At 38.3% G+C, this 20,666-nt stretch overlaps 2 protein-coding genes and 1 long non-coding RNA gene across 3 annotated transcripts in view; all 3 read left to right on the top strand.

Annotated features, from left to right (window-relative positions):
- Positions 1-2,398, top strand: part of LOC17890995 (protein DETOXIFICATION 17) — an 11,171-nt gene extending 8,773 nt beyond the window's left edge. The window contains 1 exon segment of the mRNA XM_023786151.1: positions 2,324-2,398. Within this exon segment, the coding sequence (XP_023641919.1) occupies positions 2,324-2,398 (75 nt within the window).
- LOC111831390 lies at positions 1,185-1,791 on the top strand. Its single transcript, XR_002834580.1, has 3 exons — positions 1,185-1,285; positions 1,380-1,636; positions 1,719-1,791. It is a non-coding gene; the product is annotated as an uncharacterized LOC111831390 (long non-coding RNA).
- A 14,239-nt stretch (positions 2,399-16,637) lies between the features above and the next one.
- LOC17891283 (protein DETOXIFICATION 17) overlaps positions 16,638-20,666 on the top strand; it is a 13,002-nt gene continuing 8,973 nt past the window's right edge. The window contains exons 1-5 of the mRNA XM_006300090.2: positions 16,638-16,862; positions 16,938-17,482; positions 17,563-17,649; positions 17,727-17,783; positions 17,864-18,091. Coding sequence (XP_006300152.2) covers positions 16,638-16,862; positions 16,938-17,482; positions 17,563-17,649; positions 17,727-17,783; positions 17,864-18,091 — 1,142 coding nt within the window. The remainder of the gene's footprint in view (positions 16,863-16,937; positions 17,483-17,562; positions 17,650-17,726; positions 17,784-17,863; positions 18,092-20,666) is intronic.

The following is a 20,666-nucleotide window of genomic DNA, read 5'->3' on the forward strand; positions in this document are numbered from 1 at the left end:
AAAGACAACACACCCTGAATTAGCTTAAATATACTTAAAACAAAAATAACAAGGAATCTCTACGTCACGACATTCAAAGTACCCAACATAAATTAATGATTACTTGTATGACAAGAAACGTACCTCTCTTGTATATGTGTTTTGGCCTTTGTAAAGGTCTCGATGTCTATCTAATAGTCTACAGATTTTTTTTTTCTGTTTCTATTGATCTTGGTCAAATATATATATAGGCACATAAATTTCCTATTATCACAGTAATATAATAGAATAATTATAAAATATTACTAGCTTGACAAATAATATGATCATATTTATCTAGAAAAATACTAAAAGGATAATTATCAAAAAACAATATGTGACGAAGCATTCTTTTCCATATAAAATGAAAATATTTAACTTTTTTAGATTTCTAGTCTATATTTTGTTAACTAATTTTAGCCGCCTAATATTATTGTTTCCCACAAAAAAAAATCTTTCAACCTAATTTTTGGTTTAGCAAAAAAGTAAAACCTATTTAATCGAACTAGTCTTTGCCTCTGTTTGCTGAATCTTTCTGCTGCATAAAATCTGTATATCTAATCTTCCTCTACGTCTCTGTCTACAAGATAACATATAGAATCGTTGCCTTCACTTCAACAAGGTTATTTTCATCTCCATCTATGATAGTTGTTTCTTGATCATGTCAATTGTTTGTCCTTTCATTACACTACTTTTGTAGAAACGTTGTTTTGGCAATTTGGAATTAGAATTGTGGGTCCAAATATTGAGATGTCTATATGCTCTTATACAATAGTTTAAAGCTCGTAAGTTTCTAAATTATTTGACTAATATTTCACGTTGATGCTTTTACACAGATTTCACCTCTGTTATTCTTAACAACAACAATATGAAAGAGGTAACATAATATCTAACTATTTCATATTTTGAGTTATTGATTTGTTAGAACCATTTTTTATTGTTTGATTACTACTTGTGTAGATTTCAGATGATAGTCTTGATGATTCATTGATCTATGGTAAATATTATTTCACTTATCATCTTGTAAACCTTATTTGCGTATTCTATTTATTTTGGGAACCTAATCTACTTTGATATAATTCATTTTTCATTAGAACCTCCTCACTTAGGTAACTGGTTTCCGGACTATGTCTATGAATCGCCGATGCTAGATACAAGTGATGGATTTGAATCTCTTATTCCCGGAGAAAGTGAATGTATATATGAGACAGAAATAAAGAAAGAAATCACAAAATCTGAAAGTACAATCGATGTTTGTCATACACAGGTGTTGCTACTTACTTTTGAACCATTTTTAATCTCTATCTAGATAATGAATTATTTTTAATTTCTATCAAAATGATGAATTATTTTCCTTATAGGTTAGAGAAATTGATCATCTAATCATTGATGAAAGTGACATAGAGGAAGATTACAAAAATACGTCTAGCCTTTTTCGAAAACCGGCAAACAACCAAAGTTATACAAAAAGAAGATCTAACCAGAATCGCACTACAACAACAACCACTGAAGAAGAGATAATTTCTTTGAAAAGCCGAGTCAATTACCTAGAAGACGAATTAAAGAAATTGCATGATCTTATTAACTCTTTTGTTAGTTCTAATACCAACAATCGAAGGTAAAATATATATATTTGTCAATTATGTATTTTGCTTTTACTAAAAAAAAATTAAGTGTTTATATTCATGTTGTTTAAGCAGGGACTAAGTGGTAGTTATGAGTTGGATACACACAAGGCAAGCTTAAGATGGATGTTTAGCTTTAAGTTTTAAGTTCAAATTTTTATTTACTTTATAAACAATGGAAGCATTTTTAGCTTTTAAGAATAATTATTTTTCCTATATTATTTTTATAGATTTATTGTTATTATTTTATAAACAATGAAATTATGCTCACAATTTTGTCAATGATTGAGAAAACTTTTACATGAGTTAATTAATCTGTAACAATCTTATGACAAAATAATTACGAATTTGTTACAAAATATTTTGGTCTTAATTTAGTATTTAAAAAGTCACAAATGTGTGACAAATTTTGAGTATCAAATTAAAGTCACGATTTACAAGCACATATTGGTAATAAAATCGTCACAGTTGTTACAATAGTTTTTATCGACACAATTTCGTCACGACTTGAGACAAAAATTCGGGACGACTTTATTCGTTATAATATTGTGACGAAACAATTACGAATTTATGACAAAAAAATACGTTACAAAATTGTATCTACGTAAGTCACAAATTTGTGACTATATATTTTAGTCTCTAACAAAAGTCACAATGATTCACTTTTCTTGTAGTGATAGGCGAAGAAAGCTACAAATAGAGTCGGGTGTTCAGATGACAAAGATAGTGACGTCAAACGATCAATCCCAGTCTAAGGAAATTGCATTGCAAGTTGAAAATGAGTTCAACAACGTAAGTTAACAAATGGATAATACCAAGTTCTAATAGCTCAAGTGGTAAAGATTTCTGGCAAAAGCTTAGAGTTCGCCGGTTCGAGTAGCGCTTGGGACGAAATCATATAAAATGCTTTGGTTTCGAGCCTGAGGGAATGTATGAGATTCGGCCCAGAACCTCTTTGATTATTAAAAAAAAAATAACAAATGGATAATGAGTACTAGTCCATTCTTCTATGCCCCATATGAACTTAGTTGGAGATTTCTAATTGATTTGGCTTTACGTTGAACTTTTGGGAAACTGGGTTCAGTGGTTTATCGTTACATATTTATTGATATGTCTTATATTAGTACGCATTGTCTAATAAAGCACTGCTGGAAGTCAAAAGGCTAACTAAAAACACATTTCATATTTTATCCACCAACATTCTAGTATTGTATTGGAAGAGCAATTGAAAATCAATATCTTCATTAAAGAATGAGTTTGGGTTCTGTAGACTCTCTTTATAACATGCTTCTACTTTCTTTATAAGTCGCTTCTCAAAACAAAATAATAACAGATAGATTTTTTCTATAATGTATGACATGATGATTAACTGTGTGTTACATTTTCTTGTAACTAGAAAGAATGATTCAACATGTTCATCATCACTAGTGTAATATGACAAATTTCAAGAATTAGTGGACGGGACAACCCAGTTAACATGTTCAATGGTAACACTTCAATGAGTGTGTAAAATAATTAATTTGGTTTTTTAAAACACATTGAGTGTCTAAATCCAACAAAAGGATGCTAAATATAAGACACTTTTGACAAATAAATGACTAAAATTGGATCTCAAAATCAATAAATCTACATTTATTATTTTTAAGACACTTTCCAAAATTCACGTACATGCTCAAGAGCCTTAAAATCAAGATCCTATAGGCTGTATATAGGAACTGGAGATCGACGTTGAATAATAGGCTATATAATAGGCTCATAGGTATATAGTGTTCGCTGGACCATGAAATCCCAATCATACAAAATCTTCAAAATACAAATCATCAACACAGAAATTGACTTAACCGAATTGGCCGAGCCGTGACACGGGTTACTACCTAGTATTGTTATTAATAATAAATATTGATATTAAATTAATAATATCTAATAACATTAATTTATTAATTTATTATTATGAGTCAACCCATTTAAGCATTAAAACCATCAAATAATTGGGTTAATGGGTTGATCCACTCATAAACCATTTAAGTCTAAACTCATTGGATTATGAGTTAGTTTGAGTTGGTTTATCCATTTTGACATCCCTAACTGGAACCAATGAAAGTCAAAACTAACCATTTTGACATTGGCTTTTTTATAAGTAGTGTAAAAATGAATTTTGGTCAAATTGTACTCCAATAATGTTAATATACTAGATTTTGACCCGTGATACACCGCGAGATAAACATTTTCTTTGTAATTTGTATTTTTTTAAATTGATAGTTTTTTTTTGGAGTTTATTTAATAATTATTAAGATTGCATAATTTCAAACTTTACTAAATCAGTTTAATTATACAGTTTTTATATCAGTGTTGTTAATAAAATAGTAAAATGACCCGTATTAAACTGTGAGATTAATAATATTAGAATATTTTAAGAAATATCAAATTAAAGTTTGTTTCGTCTTACAGCCCATCCCATTATATAATATGTTGGAAGCATATAACAACATTTTACGTGTTATACCCCTTCATGTCATATAATCGCCAAAAAAATATATCCATATTTTAAAAAATGGCAAAGTCAATAATATTTTCGTATAAACTTGGTTAAGCGTGTCAAAATGGGTAATAATTCTTAGGTTTACCCTAGTTGTCTATTATGTTAGTGGGTATGGGTTAAGTGTTTAAACCCATTTAAATAAATGAGTTTTGATGGGTTTGTCCAATGGGTTCATAGGTTTATCGGGGTAAACCCATTAGGGTTATGGGTAACCCATGGGTTAACTAAAAAAAAAGTTTCTTATATATGATATTCAATATATGTAAAATTTTCTTATATATCTGTAAAATATTTTAAATTTTATATGTAGTTAACAACTGTTCCCGTCTTACAACCCGTCCCGTCATATATTCCCCAAAAAAATAATCTCATGTTCATAGTCCTGTCATTTGTAGTTGGAAGGTTATAATCCTATTTATAAAGGTTCTGAACCATTATCAAACAAATTCTACTCGATATGGGTTGTTGTACGTATGCTAAAAAAAATTTGTAAATAATTAATGCCAATGACATAGTTTTGTAAATAACTTTCAAAACCAAGGTTTTTTTTTCAAAAAATGCTGCAAAAATATTAATATAGATATTTAATATAATCTTTTTTTTCAAATGTAATAATTATCCCTACTTCCTTTACATCATTTTAAAAAAAAAAATCAATACAAAAATAGGTTAGTAACGAAAAACAATTCACTCCACAAACAATACGTTTATTTGAATCACTTGTTTAGACAAACGTGAACTATGTAGAGACAAAGATCACTTTGGTTCTCCATCAGCCTGATCTGAAGACCCAACCCTGGCTAATGCTTTCTAGGTGAAAGAACCCATCCTTTTTTTTAAAACATGCAAACCGGATTAACCCATTTTAAGCAAACCAGACAATCTCACTAACACAACCAATCAGCGTAACCAGCGGAAAACTTAAATAAAAATCCAATCAAACAATTCCATTAAACCAACGAGATCAACTATCATTATTCCAGAACCATAATCATCCGAACATGCTTCTAAATTCCATTCTAACCTCCTAAAAAATCCTACAATAATCAAAACACCAATGAGCGCCTAGATCATCGTCCTATCCTCGCCATGATTCCACGGATCACACTTTTCTTTTACGTCTTTAAACAAGAAGAACATCAACGAAACAGGGAAGAACAAGGAAGGATCTGCCTCCTCTAACACCACACAACACGGATCTAGCCTCTACTAGCCTTAAACCACCAAGATCAACCACCAAGCACCACCAAAAGACTCACAAAAACCCTCAGAAGCTCTAGAACCTTTTTTCTCTATCTCTGTAAGGGTTAAAAAGCGGCTGGGAAGAGACAACACACGACCTTCCCTCTTTTAAACACGACCTAGGTTAACCAACCCAATAACCACACAATTTTGCAATTAAAAACGAATCGGTCAAACCGAAACATGCTGGTGTCGAGCGACACCCAACAGTGGTGTCGATCGACACCCCCCAAAACGGGACACGGGTGTTACAATTCTCCCCCACTAACTAGGATTCGTCCTCGAATCCTCCAACACAACCGTCAGTACACAACTGAACTCACTGAGGCCCCTATCTAATCAATATGCTCACGCTCCAGACCCTATTTGCTCATACACACCCACCTCCCCCGTCCATAGGTCGCAACCAGTGGGCCGTGGATCATACAGGCTCGTCCTCAGGCCTCAACCTTAGACTACGGTATCCAGGAAGTCTCACCACTCCCCTCGCTCTCAGGTCGCAACCCTCAAGTCATACCGACTCACTATTAGGCCACCCGCCTTCTAGCTACGGTATCCGGGAAGTCTCACGCTCGCTCTCGGGTCGTCACCCTCAAGCGTGCACTCGAATTGTCATCCGAGGCCATCATATCATATCCGAGCAAATAAGTCTAAACGCCTCTGAGCATATCTCTCGATCAGATATACCTCCCGTGGTCCATTTATAGCATCACAATGCTATACTAACCACCACCCCGAGACTTTCCAAAAATAGAACCGTCAACCCAACACTTTTTATTTTTAGAAACTCGCACATATTTCTTTAACACATGACACCACAAGTCAATTCAAGAAATACTCATCTTATTAATCTCAAATGTCATAATCATTACACCAAAATGAAAATACAAAAGAGATACAACCGAACAACTCAAAAACATACAAGCCAAACGGTGTACTCCTCGACCTGCTTGTCAAACTACTTTCAGAACCTTGCCTTCATCCTGGCCACTGGCTCCCAAGTTTCCTCCAAGACTCCGTCCTAGTCCCACTGGACTCCTCTTACGTCGAAGTTCCTTTACCTGCCTCTCGAGAACCCTCACTGGCCTCGCCTCTAAGGTCATGCTAGGCTGAAGATCTGCCGGGATCGTAGCCAACACCTCATCATCCTTGTGAAGACACTTCCTCAGCATCGACACGTGGAACACCTTATCAAATGCATGCATCACCTCAGGTAACTCCAACCGATAAGCCACCGGTCTAACCCGCTCCACAATCCTGAAAGGACCCATAAACCTCAGACTCAGCTTAGTCTCGGTAAGGGACATGTTAGGACCACGCAACATCGCCATCTTGAGATACACCATATCTCCAACCTCAAACTCCAACTCCTTGCGCCTCTTATCAGCATAACACTTCTGTCGATCCTGCGCCTATCTCATGTTCAGCTTCAGAACCCGAATCTTCTCTGAAGTCTCCTGAACAAAATCCGCACCATAAATGCTCCTCTCCCCCACTTGAGTCCCGCATAGAGGTGTCCGACATGACTTCCCATACAACGCCTCATAAGGAGCCATCCAAATACTCGCCTGATAGCTATTATTATAAGCAAACTACACCAAGCTCAAGTGATCTGCCCACTGACCACCCCAGTCCAACACACACATCCTCAATAGATTCTCAAGTGTCTGAATGTTCCGCTCAGACTGCCCGTCTGTCTAAGGATGGTAAGCCGTGCTCAAATGCACCTTAGTACCCATCTCCTTCTGGAAAGCCTTCTAGAACGCCGAAGTGAACTTCGAATTCCGGTCTGACACAATACTGACCGGTACTACATGAAATCTCACAATCTCCTGAACATACTTCTTAGCTAGCATTGCCGCTCCATCGGTTTTATTAATAGCCATGATATGTGCAGATTTAGTTAAACGGTCCACAATGAACCAAATGGCATCCTTGAACTGAGACACTGGCAAACCTACCATGAAATCCATCGTGATCATGTCCCATTTCCACTCTGGAATAGGGAGACTCCGCAATAATACACTCGGCACCTGATGCTCAGCCTTCACTAGCTGACATACATCGCACTCAGAGACCCATTTAGCCACGTCCCTCTTCATCCCGACCCAATGATAGTACCGCTTCAGATCTCGGTACATCTTGGTCGCTCCTGGATGAATAGAGAACCTACTCGCATGAACCTCACTCAAGATCTCTCATCTCAACTCCTCATCCTTGGGCACACAAACTCGCGCATGCACAAGGATAGTACCATTGGCAGCAACCTGATACTCTAACTCAGTATCCTTAGAAGCATTAACCAGCCCTGCATCCTTCTTCTGAGCCGCTCGAACTCTGGTCAAAAGGTATGCTCGGTTAGCTGCTTCTAACCCCAGTGGCTCCTGAGAAATAGCACACAACCGCAAGGTGCTAAGTTCTTCCACCAAGGTCTCCATATCTTGCCCTCGATCTGAAGCCGCCCGCTTCCTGCTCAGAGCATCTGTACCAGATTAGCCTTACCGGGATAGTAAGCTATCTCCAGATCATAGTCTGCAACCAACTCCATCCAGAGCATTTGCCTCAAGTTCAACTTAGACTGCGTGAATATATACTTCAGACTCTTATGATCTGTAAACACCTGAACCTTCACTCCATTCAGATAAGATCTCCAAATCTTCAGAGCAAAGACCACTGCTGCCATCTCTAAATCATGAGTAGGGTAGTTGCCCTCATGCTTCCGTAACTGCCACGAAGCATAGGCGATCATCTTACCCTGCTGCATCAACACACAACCCAAACGAACTCCAGAAGCATCCGTGTACACCACATACGACTCTCCCTGCTCTGGTAAAGCCAAAACCGGCGTACTCGTCAACATCTCCTTGAGCTGAGCGAAACCCTGCTCACACTCAGGAGTCCACACAAAAGGAACATCCTTCCCCGTCAGCTTGGTCATCGGCTGAGCTGTGCTGGCAAAGCCCTTCACAAACCGTCTGTAATAACCCGCCAACCCGAGAAAACTCCGAATCTCTATGGCATTCTGCGGCCTAGGCCAACCTCTGATAGCCTCAATCTTCTCTGGATCCACAGAAACTCCCTTTGCAGACACGATATGACCCAGAAAACCCATCTCTCTCTGCCAGAAACTGCACTTACTAAGCTTAGCATACAGTTTCTGCTCACGCAGCTTCTCCAACACTGCCCGCAAGTGTCCCTCGTGCTCCTCAGGACTCTTAGAATACACCAGAATATCATCGATGAAGATGATAACAAACTCATCCAGAAACGCCTGGAACACGCTGTTCATCAGCCTCATGAACGCCACTGGTGCATTAGTCAACCCGAAAGGCATCACCACGAACTCGTAATGCCCATACCTTGTCCTGAACACCGTCTTACAGATATCTGCCTCGTCGATAGGAATCTGATGGTACCCTGACGCCAAATCGATCTTAGAGAACCACGTATCTCCCCTCAACTGATCCAACAACTCGTCAATCCGCGGTAAATGATATTTGTTCTTCACCGTGACTCGGTTAAGTCCCCGGTAATCGATACACAGCCGGAAACTCCCATCCTTCTTCTTAACGAACAACACCGGTGCTCTCCACGATGAAACAATAGGACGGATGAAACCCTTACCCAGCAGATCCTCCAACTGCTTCTTCAGCTCAGCCATCTCCGCTGGAGCCATCCTTTACGGAGTCTTAGACAACAGTGTTGTTCCGGGCTCTAACTCAATCGTGAAGGGATCAGACCGAGATGGTGGTAACCCCTTCAACGACTGAAACACATCCTCGAACTCCTGGACCACCTGGATCTTATCCACTGCTATCTCTCCGACCGTCTTTGGCATAACGATCGTCGCCAAGTAAGCTTCCCGCCCCTTCCGGATCATCTTATCCGCCTGCATCGCCGAAATCACCAAACTCCCTGAAATCGTTCTCACACCCTGGTAATACCTCTTCGGTCCGGGCCGCTCGAAGTAGACTCTCCCCCGATGACAAGCCAGATGAACTCTGTGCCGATCCAACCAATCCATGCCCATAATTACATCATACAACTCCACCGGACTAATGTACAGATCTGCCGGCATCGACTCTCTCGCAATCTGTACATCCACACAACTAGCCCGTCCCTGAACCGCTAGTAATGCGCCTCCTGTGACTCTAACAGCTCTAAAATGACCATCGGGATCTCCTCGGATGTTACCACCCGCCGCGCACTCCGGGGTAAAGAAGCTATTCGTAGCTCCAGAATCAAACATCACGTGGGACAAGAACCCGCCCACCAACAGGGTCCCTACACAAACCCTTTTCACTAAGGCCGTCCACCCAAAATCACAGGAAAAACAACACAAATTCTAAAACAACAGAAGGAAACATACTGAGTCTTAGAATTAAACCTGTGATCGACCGTCCAGTGTTTGGCTCTCCTGTCTCCACGGTCGTATACCCCCTCGATCCCTCGATCTGTGCCACCGGCGGTGCTCCCAGCTGAGCCAAAGACTGCCCTCCCAGCTGCAATCCTGGCTGCACCCACTGCTGCACCACTGGCTGCATCACCGGCTGCACCGCTGCTAACGCCATCTGTTGTAACTTAGGACACCTCGTCTTGATGTGCCCCGTCTCTCTGCAGTGGTAACAGACACGGGTATCCACCCACGGTTCGCCCTTCTTTGGGCAACTCGCCACCCTGTGATCCGTGCTCCCACACCTGAGGCACTTCCGGTCACCCGGACTAGCCCTGGAAGTGTCATCCCACTTCCTCTTCTGTCCCTGAGCAGGTTTGCCACCCCTGCTCGGAACCGACTGTAGCTGGGTCTTCTTCGGCTGCACCGACGGACTAGGAATCACCCCGTGACTCCTCAACTCGTCCTCGATCCCTGCCGCCACGTCAACCAGCTCCACACGCGATGCATAGGCCCGCACCTTGCACCGCACCCTCATGTCAGGGCTGAGACCCTTCAAGAACCGTTGCACCTACATCTGCTCAGGATCTCCCGCACGCCCAGAATACACCAGGAGTCGGCTAAACTCCGAGTCGTACTCCCGCACCGACCGCTCGCCCTGAGTCAACGCCAAGAACTGCGACTTCATCCGGTCCTGTGCCTCCGCCGGGAAATACTTGGCATTAAACTCTGCCAAGAAATCTTCCCACACCGCCAATCCCTGCCCCCTTTTGACCAGCACACTCCGCCACCACAAATGTGCATCACCCGCCAAGTAGTGGGCCGCTAGGCCCACCTGATACGCCTCTGGACACCTCATCGACTGGAAATACCGCTCCAATTGCACCCGTCACTCATCCGTTACAGCCGGGTAGGAGACTCCGAAGAACAAGGACATACCGAACCGGTGCAGCTTCTCCAACATCCGCAGATAGTATGGCTGCTCGACCACTACACCTACCCCCTCAGGCGGTACAACCCCAACAACAGGCTGCACACCAGGCCCAAGAGGAGCCAGCACCTCAGGCCCAATATGAGCCAGCACCTCAGGCCCAACAGGAGCCTGCAACTCAGGCCCAACAGGAGCCTGCACCCCAAGCTCAACAGGAGCCTGCACCAGCGGTACCGCACCCGGTAACCGCTCTAAGAGCTGCGTCAATAAATCCGCAAGCCGATCATTCTGACCCTAGGCTGCACCTGTTGGAACACCCCCAACCGGGTTTCCAACAACACTAGTACCGTTCCCGGACAAACCGGCTCCCACGGCACTCACACTCTCACCACCCACGGGCCTCTTCTGATGCGATTGGGACTCACTAACAAAATCGGCCGTAGCACTCCGGCCCACACTCGTGTCGCTACCCGAGGCAACACCACGCCCCCTACCGCGACCACGCCCATGATCACGACCACGACCACGACCGACAGCTCCACCTCTAACCATCTGCAACACAACAGAAGGCTAAGAACACCAAACAACTCACCAAACCACACAACTTACCGTGGAATCTCATTGAAGGCTCGAGAGGATGATCTAGGTCTCCATGCTCACACAATTGATTAAACACACAATCAATCATCTTGCAATCCACATCATCATTCCTCATCAATGAAATTCACACATCACACCATAATTTTTACTAATTAAATCTCGTCTTAGAACCGTAAATGCTCTGATACCAAATTGAAAGAACCCATCTTTTTTTTTTTAACATGCAAACCGGATTAACCCATTTTAAGCAAAACAGACAATCTCACTAACACAACCAATCAGCGTAACCAGCGGAAAACTTAAATAAAATTCCAATCAAACAATTCCATTAAACCAACGAAATCAACTATCATTATTCCAGAACCATAATCATCCTAACATGCTTCTAAATTCCATTCTAACCTCCTAACAAATCCTACAATAATCTAAACACCAATGAGCGCCTAGATCATCCTCCTCTCCTCGCCATGATTCCACGGATCACACTTTGCTTTTTCCTCTTTAAACAAGAAGAACAGCAACGAAACATGGAAGAACAGGGAAGGATCTGCCTCCTCTAACACCACACAACACGGATCTAGCCTCTACTAGCCTTAAACCACCAAGATCAACCACCAAGCACCACCAAAAGACTCACAAAAACCCTCAGAAGCTCTAGAACCTTTTTTCTCTATCTCTCGAAGTGTTAAAAAGCGGCTGGGAAGAGACAACACACGATCTTCCCTCTTTTAAACACGACCTAGTGTTAACCAACCCAATAACCACATAATTTTGCAATTAAAAATGAACCGATCAAACCGAAACATGCTAGTGTCGAGCGACATCCAACATTGGTGTCGATCGACACCCCCCAAAACGGGACACGGGTGTTACACTTGGCCTACCAAAAAAGAAGATATTTAGTAAGAAAATATTAGTATGGTAATGGATTTGAAATCCAAAGTAAATCGTAACAGGTTGTTCTGTCTAACCTCTTTATCCCAATTGGTAAGTATGGTGACGAGGGAAAGAGAGATCACTTGAACAACTAGTGCAGTTACAATTCCCAGCCAAAGCCCCTGAAGAAACGATATAGAACTACCCAATATTACTATGTTTGTCATTGATAAACTATATTGTTGTCTTGACATGGTCATGGATGAAGTACTCTCTATAACTACCTTCTTAACTCTTGTGTTGCACTTGAACTCATACATAGACATAGACTATACAATAGCAATAAAAGAATACAAGAACTGTTTACCCGACCACCGAGATATAAATGGAAACCAAGAAGCAAACCCAAGGGAACTCCAACAAGATAATATGAACCAAGATTCACACACGCTCCAATCTTTTGCCATCCACATTCTCTAGCAACCCCTACAACCCTTACTTTTATATATATGAGAGAATTTTTGAGAAATATCCCTTTTGGTTTACCCCTTTTTAAAAATACCTCCTTTATCTATCCATTTTCAAAAATACCTCTTTTTAAATATAAAAAAATTATAAAGTTTTATATAGTTTATAAGGTACTTCTATATAATAACTACTACTGTGAGATTCGATACAAATATTTTAAAATGTTTTAAATAGTTTTAAATCGTTTTATAAGTTTTATAAGGTTTTTAAAAGGTTTTTAAAAGGGTTTATACGGTTTTTATAAGGTTTTTATAATTACGCTATTATGAAAGGTATATAAATTTTTATACACATATAAAGGTAATTTGTGTATATATTTATAAGCTTACACACATATTTGGATAAATTTCAACATTTTTAGTGGGTTTTTTGATAAATTTTGAAAAAGAAGTATTTTTAAAAAGAGGTATATGAAAAGGGGTATTTTTGAAATTCTCCCTATATATGACTAGCAGTTGACCCGCGCTCCGCGCGAGAGGTTTATAATTTTGTTTCGTTGATTTTTTATTCATATTGTAATATTTTATTATTTTTAATTGATTTTCAAAAAATATTATAATTATTTTCTTTTTAATTATTATCTTTCAATACTCAAATTTGGATTAAAAGCACTTGATTCAATTTATGAAATATCATTTTTTTTTCTTTTTGATCATGTTATAAACTAATATTTCACTTTCATTTTTTTCTCTTTATAATTTTATATATACAATTACATAAATGATGTTTTAGTCTACCATAAATTTAAATTTTACTTCCATTCTAAAACTCAGTAACATATTTAAAATATTAAATTATGATCAATTTAAAATGAAAGTTGAATTATATTATTACCACTAATAAAAAAAATTAAAGTATTGTTTTTCTTATTTTAACATTTCATTTTTTTTACATAATTTATTTTTATTTATATAAACTTTCTGTTAATTAAATAAGTAACATAAATATGTACTAAATGAATGTTTTAAATTTATTTTAATGTTTAAACAAATATGTGGCTTAGATGGATGCTTAGGTGGCATCATGGGAAAAGAGAAAAAGCTAACTTTATATATATAGATATGGGATTATTTTGCTCCTAATTATGGTCCAAATTAATGATATCGAACATAGATTATTATATGTGCTTCACAACAACATATCTGGTCACATCAACATATCTGGGCCTCGACATGTTTTCAGTGGTCCAAACGAAACAGTTATGTGAACATATTTGGTTTTTTTTTTTTGTTTTCAATCGGGTGGGTGCTATTAAAAGGTATGTGTGTTTTTAACTTTTTTTTTGTTACCAGTTTACCCTTTTAATCGTTTTATGTTGTAATCTTATTTCTTTTGTTTTACTCTTTTTAATTGTATACACTATGCTCATCTTATACAAAATGCTTCTCTTTTAATAGTGTAAATTGGAGTGTAAATTGATTTCCATGAAAAAATCGAAGATTCACAAAACGACGTTGTTTTACTCACACCTAACGCCTTGTCATTGCCACCATGTCATTTGACTTATCATTGTTGAATGGTCATTTTTAAAGAGCTTTAAATGAGTTAATTTCATGTAATTGAGGTTCATAGTTTGAATTTATTAGTGAGTTTAAGTTGGCATTTGTATAGTATCAAATTTTGTGTATTAAACAACTGCCATGATGAATGAATGAATGAAATTTAAAAGATTTTAATTTAGTCATGTGCATTATTATCTTTTTAAGTTTTAGTAATTTATTTTATACACGTTTGACTACAATTCTTTTGTCATTATCTATTATGCACTCATTGCTTTTCAACATCTACTTTATTTTCACTTTCTATTGGCTCACATCTATATATATAAAGTTAGTTTTTTTTTTTTTTCATGATGCCACCTAAGTATCCACCTAAGCAACAGTTATATTTTACACTAAAATAAATTTAAAACTTCATTTAGTAAATTTTAAAATTCATTTAGTGCATATTTATGTTACTTATAATTAATAGAAAGTTTATATAAATAAAAAATGAATTATGTAAAATAAACAAAAAGTTAAAATAAGAAAAATATTATTAATATTTTTATTAGTGGTTATAATATAATTCAACATTTATTTTAAATTGATCATGATTTAAAATCTTAAATGTGTTACTGAGTTTTAGAATGGAAGTAAAATTTAATTCATGGTAGAATAAAACAACAATTTATGTAATTGTATATATATAATTTTAAATAGGAAAGAATAAAACTGAAAGTGAAATATTTTTTTATAACATGATCAGAAAGAAAAAACAAATTTGATATTTCATAAATTGAATCATATGTTTTTAATCCAAACTTTAGTATTGAAACATAGTAATTAAAGAGAAAATAGTAATAATATGTTTTGAAAATCAATATAGTCTAATATATGTTAGGGATATGTGAGACTATGTTATAACTATTTTCTACATGACTATTTTGTAAAATATAACTACATGAATATATTAACTATAACTATTTTTTGAGGATTTTGGTGGTTATTTTATGCAAAGTTTACATGACTTTGTCAACAGTGGAGAGAAAATATTTTTTTTGTGGACTTGTGTTGTGTTTCCTAAATTTTTCTTTAAATTCATTAGACATTTATATTAACTACTCCATCTCCACGATCTCTTCTTCACCACATCTCCTCAGCCTTAAAATAGAACATATTTTTACAAAAAGCTTGCAAATCTCTCTTTTCCTAAATTCTGTCTTTGTGTAAATTCTCTATGGTACGGCCTGCAGATCTCTCTTGTTCATCGTACATCGTTTTATATACTCACTAAATTCTCAATTTCACAATAGCATAGGACTCTTTAATAAAAGAGAATATCTTATATATCAACACTTATTTTTTTACACACTGCGTAAAGATATTTTGAAAATATAATCAATTTCAAAATATTATATGAAAATCTTTGGGTGAGTTAAAATTGTAGTCCTAGTTGAACAAGAAACAAAAACCAAATGATCCATAATTGTAAAATTAGTTCTCTCACCTAGAAGCCCACAATATTACCAAGCTGTCCCTATTTTAATTTATTTTAAAAACAAAAACAAAATATCAAACAAGAGTATAGCCTCTGATATATAGATCTGAGACAACAACCAAGAAAACTAATATTATCTTAGAAAGTTGCAACTGTTCATTTATTGGATGATGGAGGCAACTAGTATTCAGTTTCAAAAAATCATTTATTTTATTTTTTCCCCTAGAGAATGAATAAAATCAGCAAAAAGATCTTGTTATTAGTTCTTTAGTCTTTTTGAGAGAGTAATAGGGTTAGAAATGTCTTACAAAAAGAAAGCACAATATCAAAACTTAGAAGTTATATTCTTAATTAAATGGTCAACTGAACCCATGAAATGCAATTTCCCAAAATCTTTTGCATTTGGTATAAAAGTATTAATTAAACAGAGTAAAAATATGCATATATATTGTTGTAACATCACTGTATATTAAAGTATTTTAAGTTTCGTAAGACTATAAACAATCGAATTCATAATATAATTAGTTACTTTACCAATCTTAAGAAAGTCTTCTACAAATTAAGCCAATCATTTTTTAGTTTCATGAACTCCATAACATATAATACTATACCCTTTTTTAATTAAAAAATGATAATGACCTTTACAACTTTGCAAATTAATGACAAAATACCATTGTTGTTTTCTGCACTTAATTACATAAAACTAATCTGGGCTTTTAACACTAGTGATATTATGTTTCCTTATATCATTGGTTCATTATTACATATACTGAAAGGTAACATATATTTTTTTTGTTAACCTACACATTTATTTCCTTTGACCTAATCCAACAAAGTCATGTCCTGTATTTAAATGGGAGGTATTGCTATGAGGGCCGAATCATTCCCAAATAATAAAAAAAACCTATGGAGGCTGATGCTGATGCTGCATTGTTGTCTCCTCAAAGCCATGGTTTAAAGGTTGAGTTGAAGAAGCAGTTACAGCTCTCTGCACCACTGATTGGTGTCAGCATACTACAATACTCTCTCCAAGTCATCTCAGTCATGTTTGTTGGCCATCTTGGTTCACTTCCTCTCTCTGCTGCATCCATCGCAACCTCTTTCGCTTCTGTCTCTGGTTTTACGTTTCTGGTCAGTAACCTAAATCTAATCTCTCTCTATATATACTATAGCCGAAGAATCACAAAATCCTGAAATATTCCACAGATGGGCACGGCAGGTGCGCTTGAAACACTTTGTGGCCAGTCATATGGGGCGAGGCAGTTTGGAAATTTAGGCATACTAATGCAGAGAGCCATGTGTGTTTTATTAGTGCTCTCTGTACCTTTGTCAATTATATGGGCTAACACAGAGCACATTCTTGTATTAGCACACCAAGACAAGTCTATCGCGAGGCTTGCAGGATCGTATGCACAATACATGATCCCTAGCATCTTTGCGTATGGACTTCTTCAATGTCTTAACAGGTTTTTGCAAGCACAGAACAATGTGTTCCCTGTGTTTGTGAGCTCTGGAATTACAGCTGGACTTCATGTGTTTCTTTGTTGGGTTTTGGTATTGAAGACTGGTTTAGGATACAAAGGAGCTGCTCTAGCTATTTCAATTTCGTATTGGACTAATGTTGTTCTCTTGTCCTGTTATGTCAAGTTCTCTCCTTCTTGCTCTCACACTTGGACTGGATTCTCTAAGGAAGCTCTGAGCGATATTTATACTTTTGTGAAGCTTGGTTTCCCTTCTGCAGTTATGGTTTGGTGAGTGGCTTTTCAAAATTTAGTTCTCATTCTTTATTTGGTATCATGATCCTGATTAAGTCATATATGTATATGGACAGTTTTGAGATGTGGTCTTTCGAGCTGTTGGTTCTATTGTCAGGATTGCTCCCTAATCCAGTTTTGGAGACTTCAGTGCTTTCAATTTGGTAAGAAGGATTAAGTCTCATCATTGTCACTCTTATTACTTTGTTTTACTTAATATAAGGTTCTGTCATTTTTACAGCCTAAATACTTCATTAACTGTGTGGATGATCCCCGTTGGCCTTGGTGGTACTGCAAGGTAAGCAAACAAACCAAAAACTAACATTAAGTATTGTTCATACTGCAAAAAAACTTACCTCTGTTATCTATCACTTGCAGCACAAGGGTCTCTAACGAGCTTGGAGCAGGGAATCCAGAGGTGGCGAAGCTGGCTGTGCGTGTGGTTGTAGCCATTGTGATCGTTGAGGGTCTTCTGATAGGATCAGTTTTGTTGCTGGTGCGACATAACTTGGGATATGCTTTCAGCAGCGACCCAAAAGTCATCAAATATGTAGCGTCAATGATAGCAATTGTTGTTGTAGGCAACTTCCTCGATGGCTTTCAATGCTGAAAACGTATGGAGAGACACACAGACAGTTACGCTTGGAACGCGCCAAGCAAACGCTTTTTCCTTCGATCTTTATTAACAAAATTTATCTTTTCCTAGGATACAATTTTGTCTCGGCTCTTACTCAATCTATTCCTCCCAATAGAATTGAACCCGACCAAAGAACGAGCACTAAACCTATCTCTCCTACACCCGTGTAGTCCCAAGAGAAAACAAACACTCACCTTCTCAGCTTTTTGTTTTGCTAGCTTCGAAGTTTACAATCACGTACAAAGAGTCTAAAGTGTTCAAAGTGGCTCGTGGCCAAACCCTAGACTATTTATACTCACTACTCGAAACCCTAACCCTAGGATCTTCGAGGATCTCACGGAAACGGAATATGCTTGCTTGTCAAGCTTATCCTTTACTTATTTGATGTGAAGAATATTCACCATATCTTCACACGCAATTCGTCTCTATCTTTGCTACCAAGCAAGAAATCTTCCTTAGCACGTCACTCCATCCACTTAAGCTTTGCCACGTCATCTCACGACTCCATGTCAGCAACTTCAAGTGTCTGATGTGATCCCAGGCGTCTGATGTGGTCTCAGGCGTCTGAACAGATGCAGCTTCCTGATCTTCACAGCAAGCTGTTCTGGAACTGCATCTTCAATCTCCCCCTTTTTGACTTAGTTTGATAATCAAGCATCCTTTGTGATAAACCTGAAAGTCACAGAGAGACAAAACCAAAACACAGCAACAAGGAAAACATCTAGCAATATAACTAGCACAAATCCCAAAATAAGAAATCCTAAAAAGCCATGTTTAAACATATTACAGACCCAAAAGCTAAAAGCTAACGAAACAAGGTTCTGTAATAAAAATACATTGTTGCTAACAACCAAAAACAAACAGCAACAACAGCAACTGCTCCCCCAGGACAAATGCTTGTTTGCACAACTAAGTCAAAAACAAGTAACTTATGGATCACATGAATGACAGATTGAAAGAAGAAACACTTACCTGCATCGATGATACGCTGCATGATCTGAATTGCACGACGCAAAGCCTTGCGATCATCTGAAGAGCACACTGGAACCTCAGCAGTCTGTCCTCTCTTCGCTTTGCCCTTCTTGTTGGACTTTGGCACTGGCTGAGATACATCCGGATGCACAGGGTGCTGTGACTGGATCAGCTGATAGATCAAACTGGGAAACGGCAGGCACAACTTTGAGACAGGAGTCAGACCCATGTTGATGATCAGCTTAAAGACCATTCTCCCAAAATCAAACGGCTTCTGATGCATCACCTTGTAGACCAATTTGGCTCTGTCAGGAGTGACATACCCATCATTGGTTGTAGGCAGCCAGTTGGTACAACAGATCTTGAGAAGATCTTTCGTGTTGTTGTCCTTAACCTTAGACAGTTGGAACTGCTTGAAGACCTTGGCTTTTCCTCCAGACACAAAGAGAGCTATGTCTGAGGTAATCACTTCAGCCATATGCCGTTGTTCTGTGCGTTCATCCACAGCTGGCAGTCCAAACAACGCATTAATCCTGTCAGGACAAAATTCATACACCCAATTTCGGACCAGCACTTCTGCGGAATCTGTCTCTGGCTCAACAGTTGGCAGATTTGCCCAAAATTCATACACAACTTGAGGATCAAAGGGCTTGCTCTCAGAGACAGTTCTAAGTAACCCCGCAGCATAAATCAGATCCCTAACCTCATCAATTTCACCAAAGGTGATGTTCAATTCAGCATGCAATTTCCGGGAATTGAAAGAACCGTACCTCTGAAACGCAACAGCAGACCCGAACCGAGTTTGATCAAACTCCAATGAATGCTCATCTTTGACAGCCACTCCTTTTCCTCGGGTTGCCTGTCGCTTCTTCTTCTCAGAAGGCATCGCGGCTGACTGCTTGCGCTTCAGTACTCGAGACGAGACAGACAGCCCAGTGGTTCCGGTTACTTGAACCGAATCAGAACCATCGGAAAGTTCTTCAATTTCCAGAACCCGATTTGGTTCATTTCGCTCAGCCGGTTGAGATCTCTGAGGGTTTACGTAGGAATCGCAATCGCCATCAACAGCCGTTGGCGATTTGGGGGATTCAGGCTTCTCTAGATCCTGAGCCTCTGAATCAGGAAGAGTGACTGAATACGGGACCTGCTGTTCCATCGACTCGGCTTCCTGCTGACTGAGGACCTGCTCTTCGTCCGCTGGAGACTGCATTTCCGTTGGAATCTGCTGTTCCGGTGGAGACGCAACAGGTTCTGGCGACTGGCTCGAAACAAGCTTCTGGATTCCGCTGAAGATGGACTTCATGTCGCCGATCGTGCTTGGCTTAGGGTTTCAAACTCGTGAAGTTGGGAGAACAAGAGAAGCACAAATTCGAAAAACCTTTCAACTTCCACGTTTAACACTTAACCCTAATATTTCCCTCCTAAATATGCTTAGCAATCTTATGGGCTTTGAAACAAATGGGCTTCACCTGAAATAAATTTAATAGCCCACGAACCTGAAACACTTAACAAAACCATTAGTGCACACTTATCAACAAAGCCTCAAATCCGATTTTCAAGCCATTTTTTCAC

The sequence above is a fragment of the Capsella rubella genome, unplaced genomic scaffold (genome assembly GCF_000375325.1).
Source record: "Capsella rubella cultivar Monte Gargano unplaced genomic scaffold, Caprub1_0 scaffold_3, whole genome shotgun sequence".
Taxonomy (NCBI): domain Eukaryota; kingdom Viridiplantae; phylum Streptophyta; class Magnoliopsida; order Brassicales; family Brassicaceae; genus Capsella; species Capsella rubella.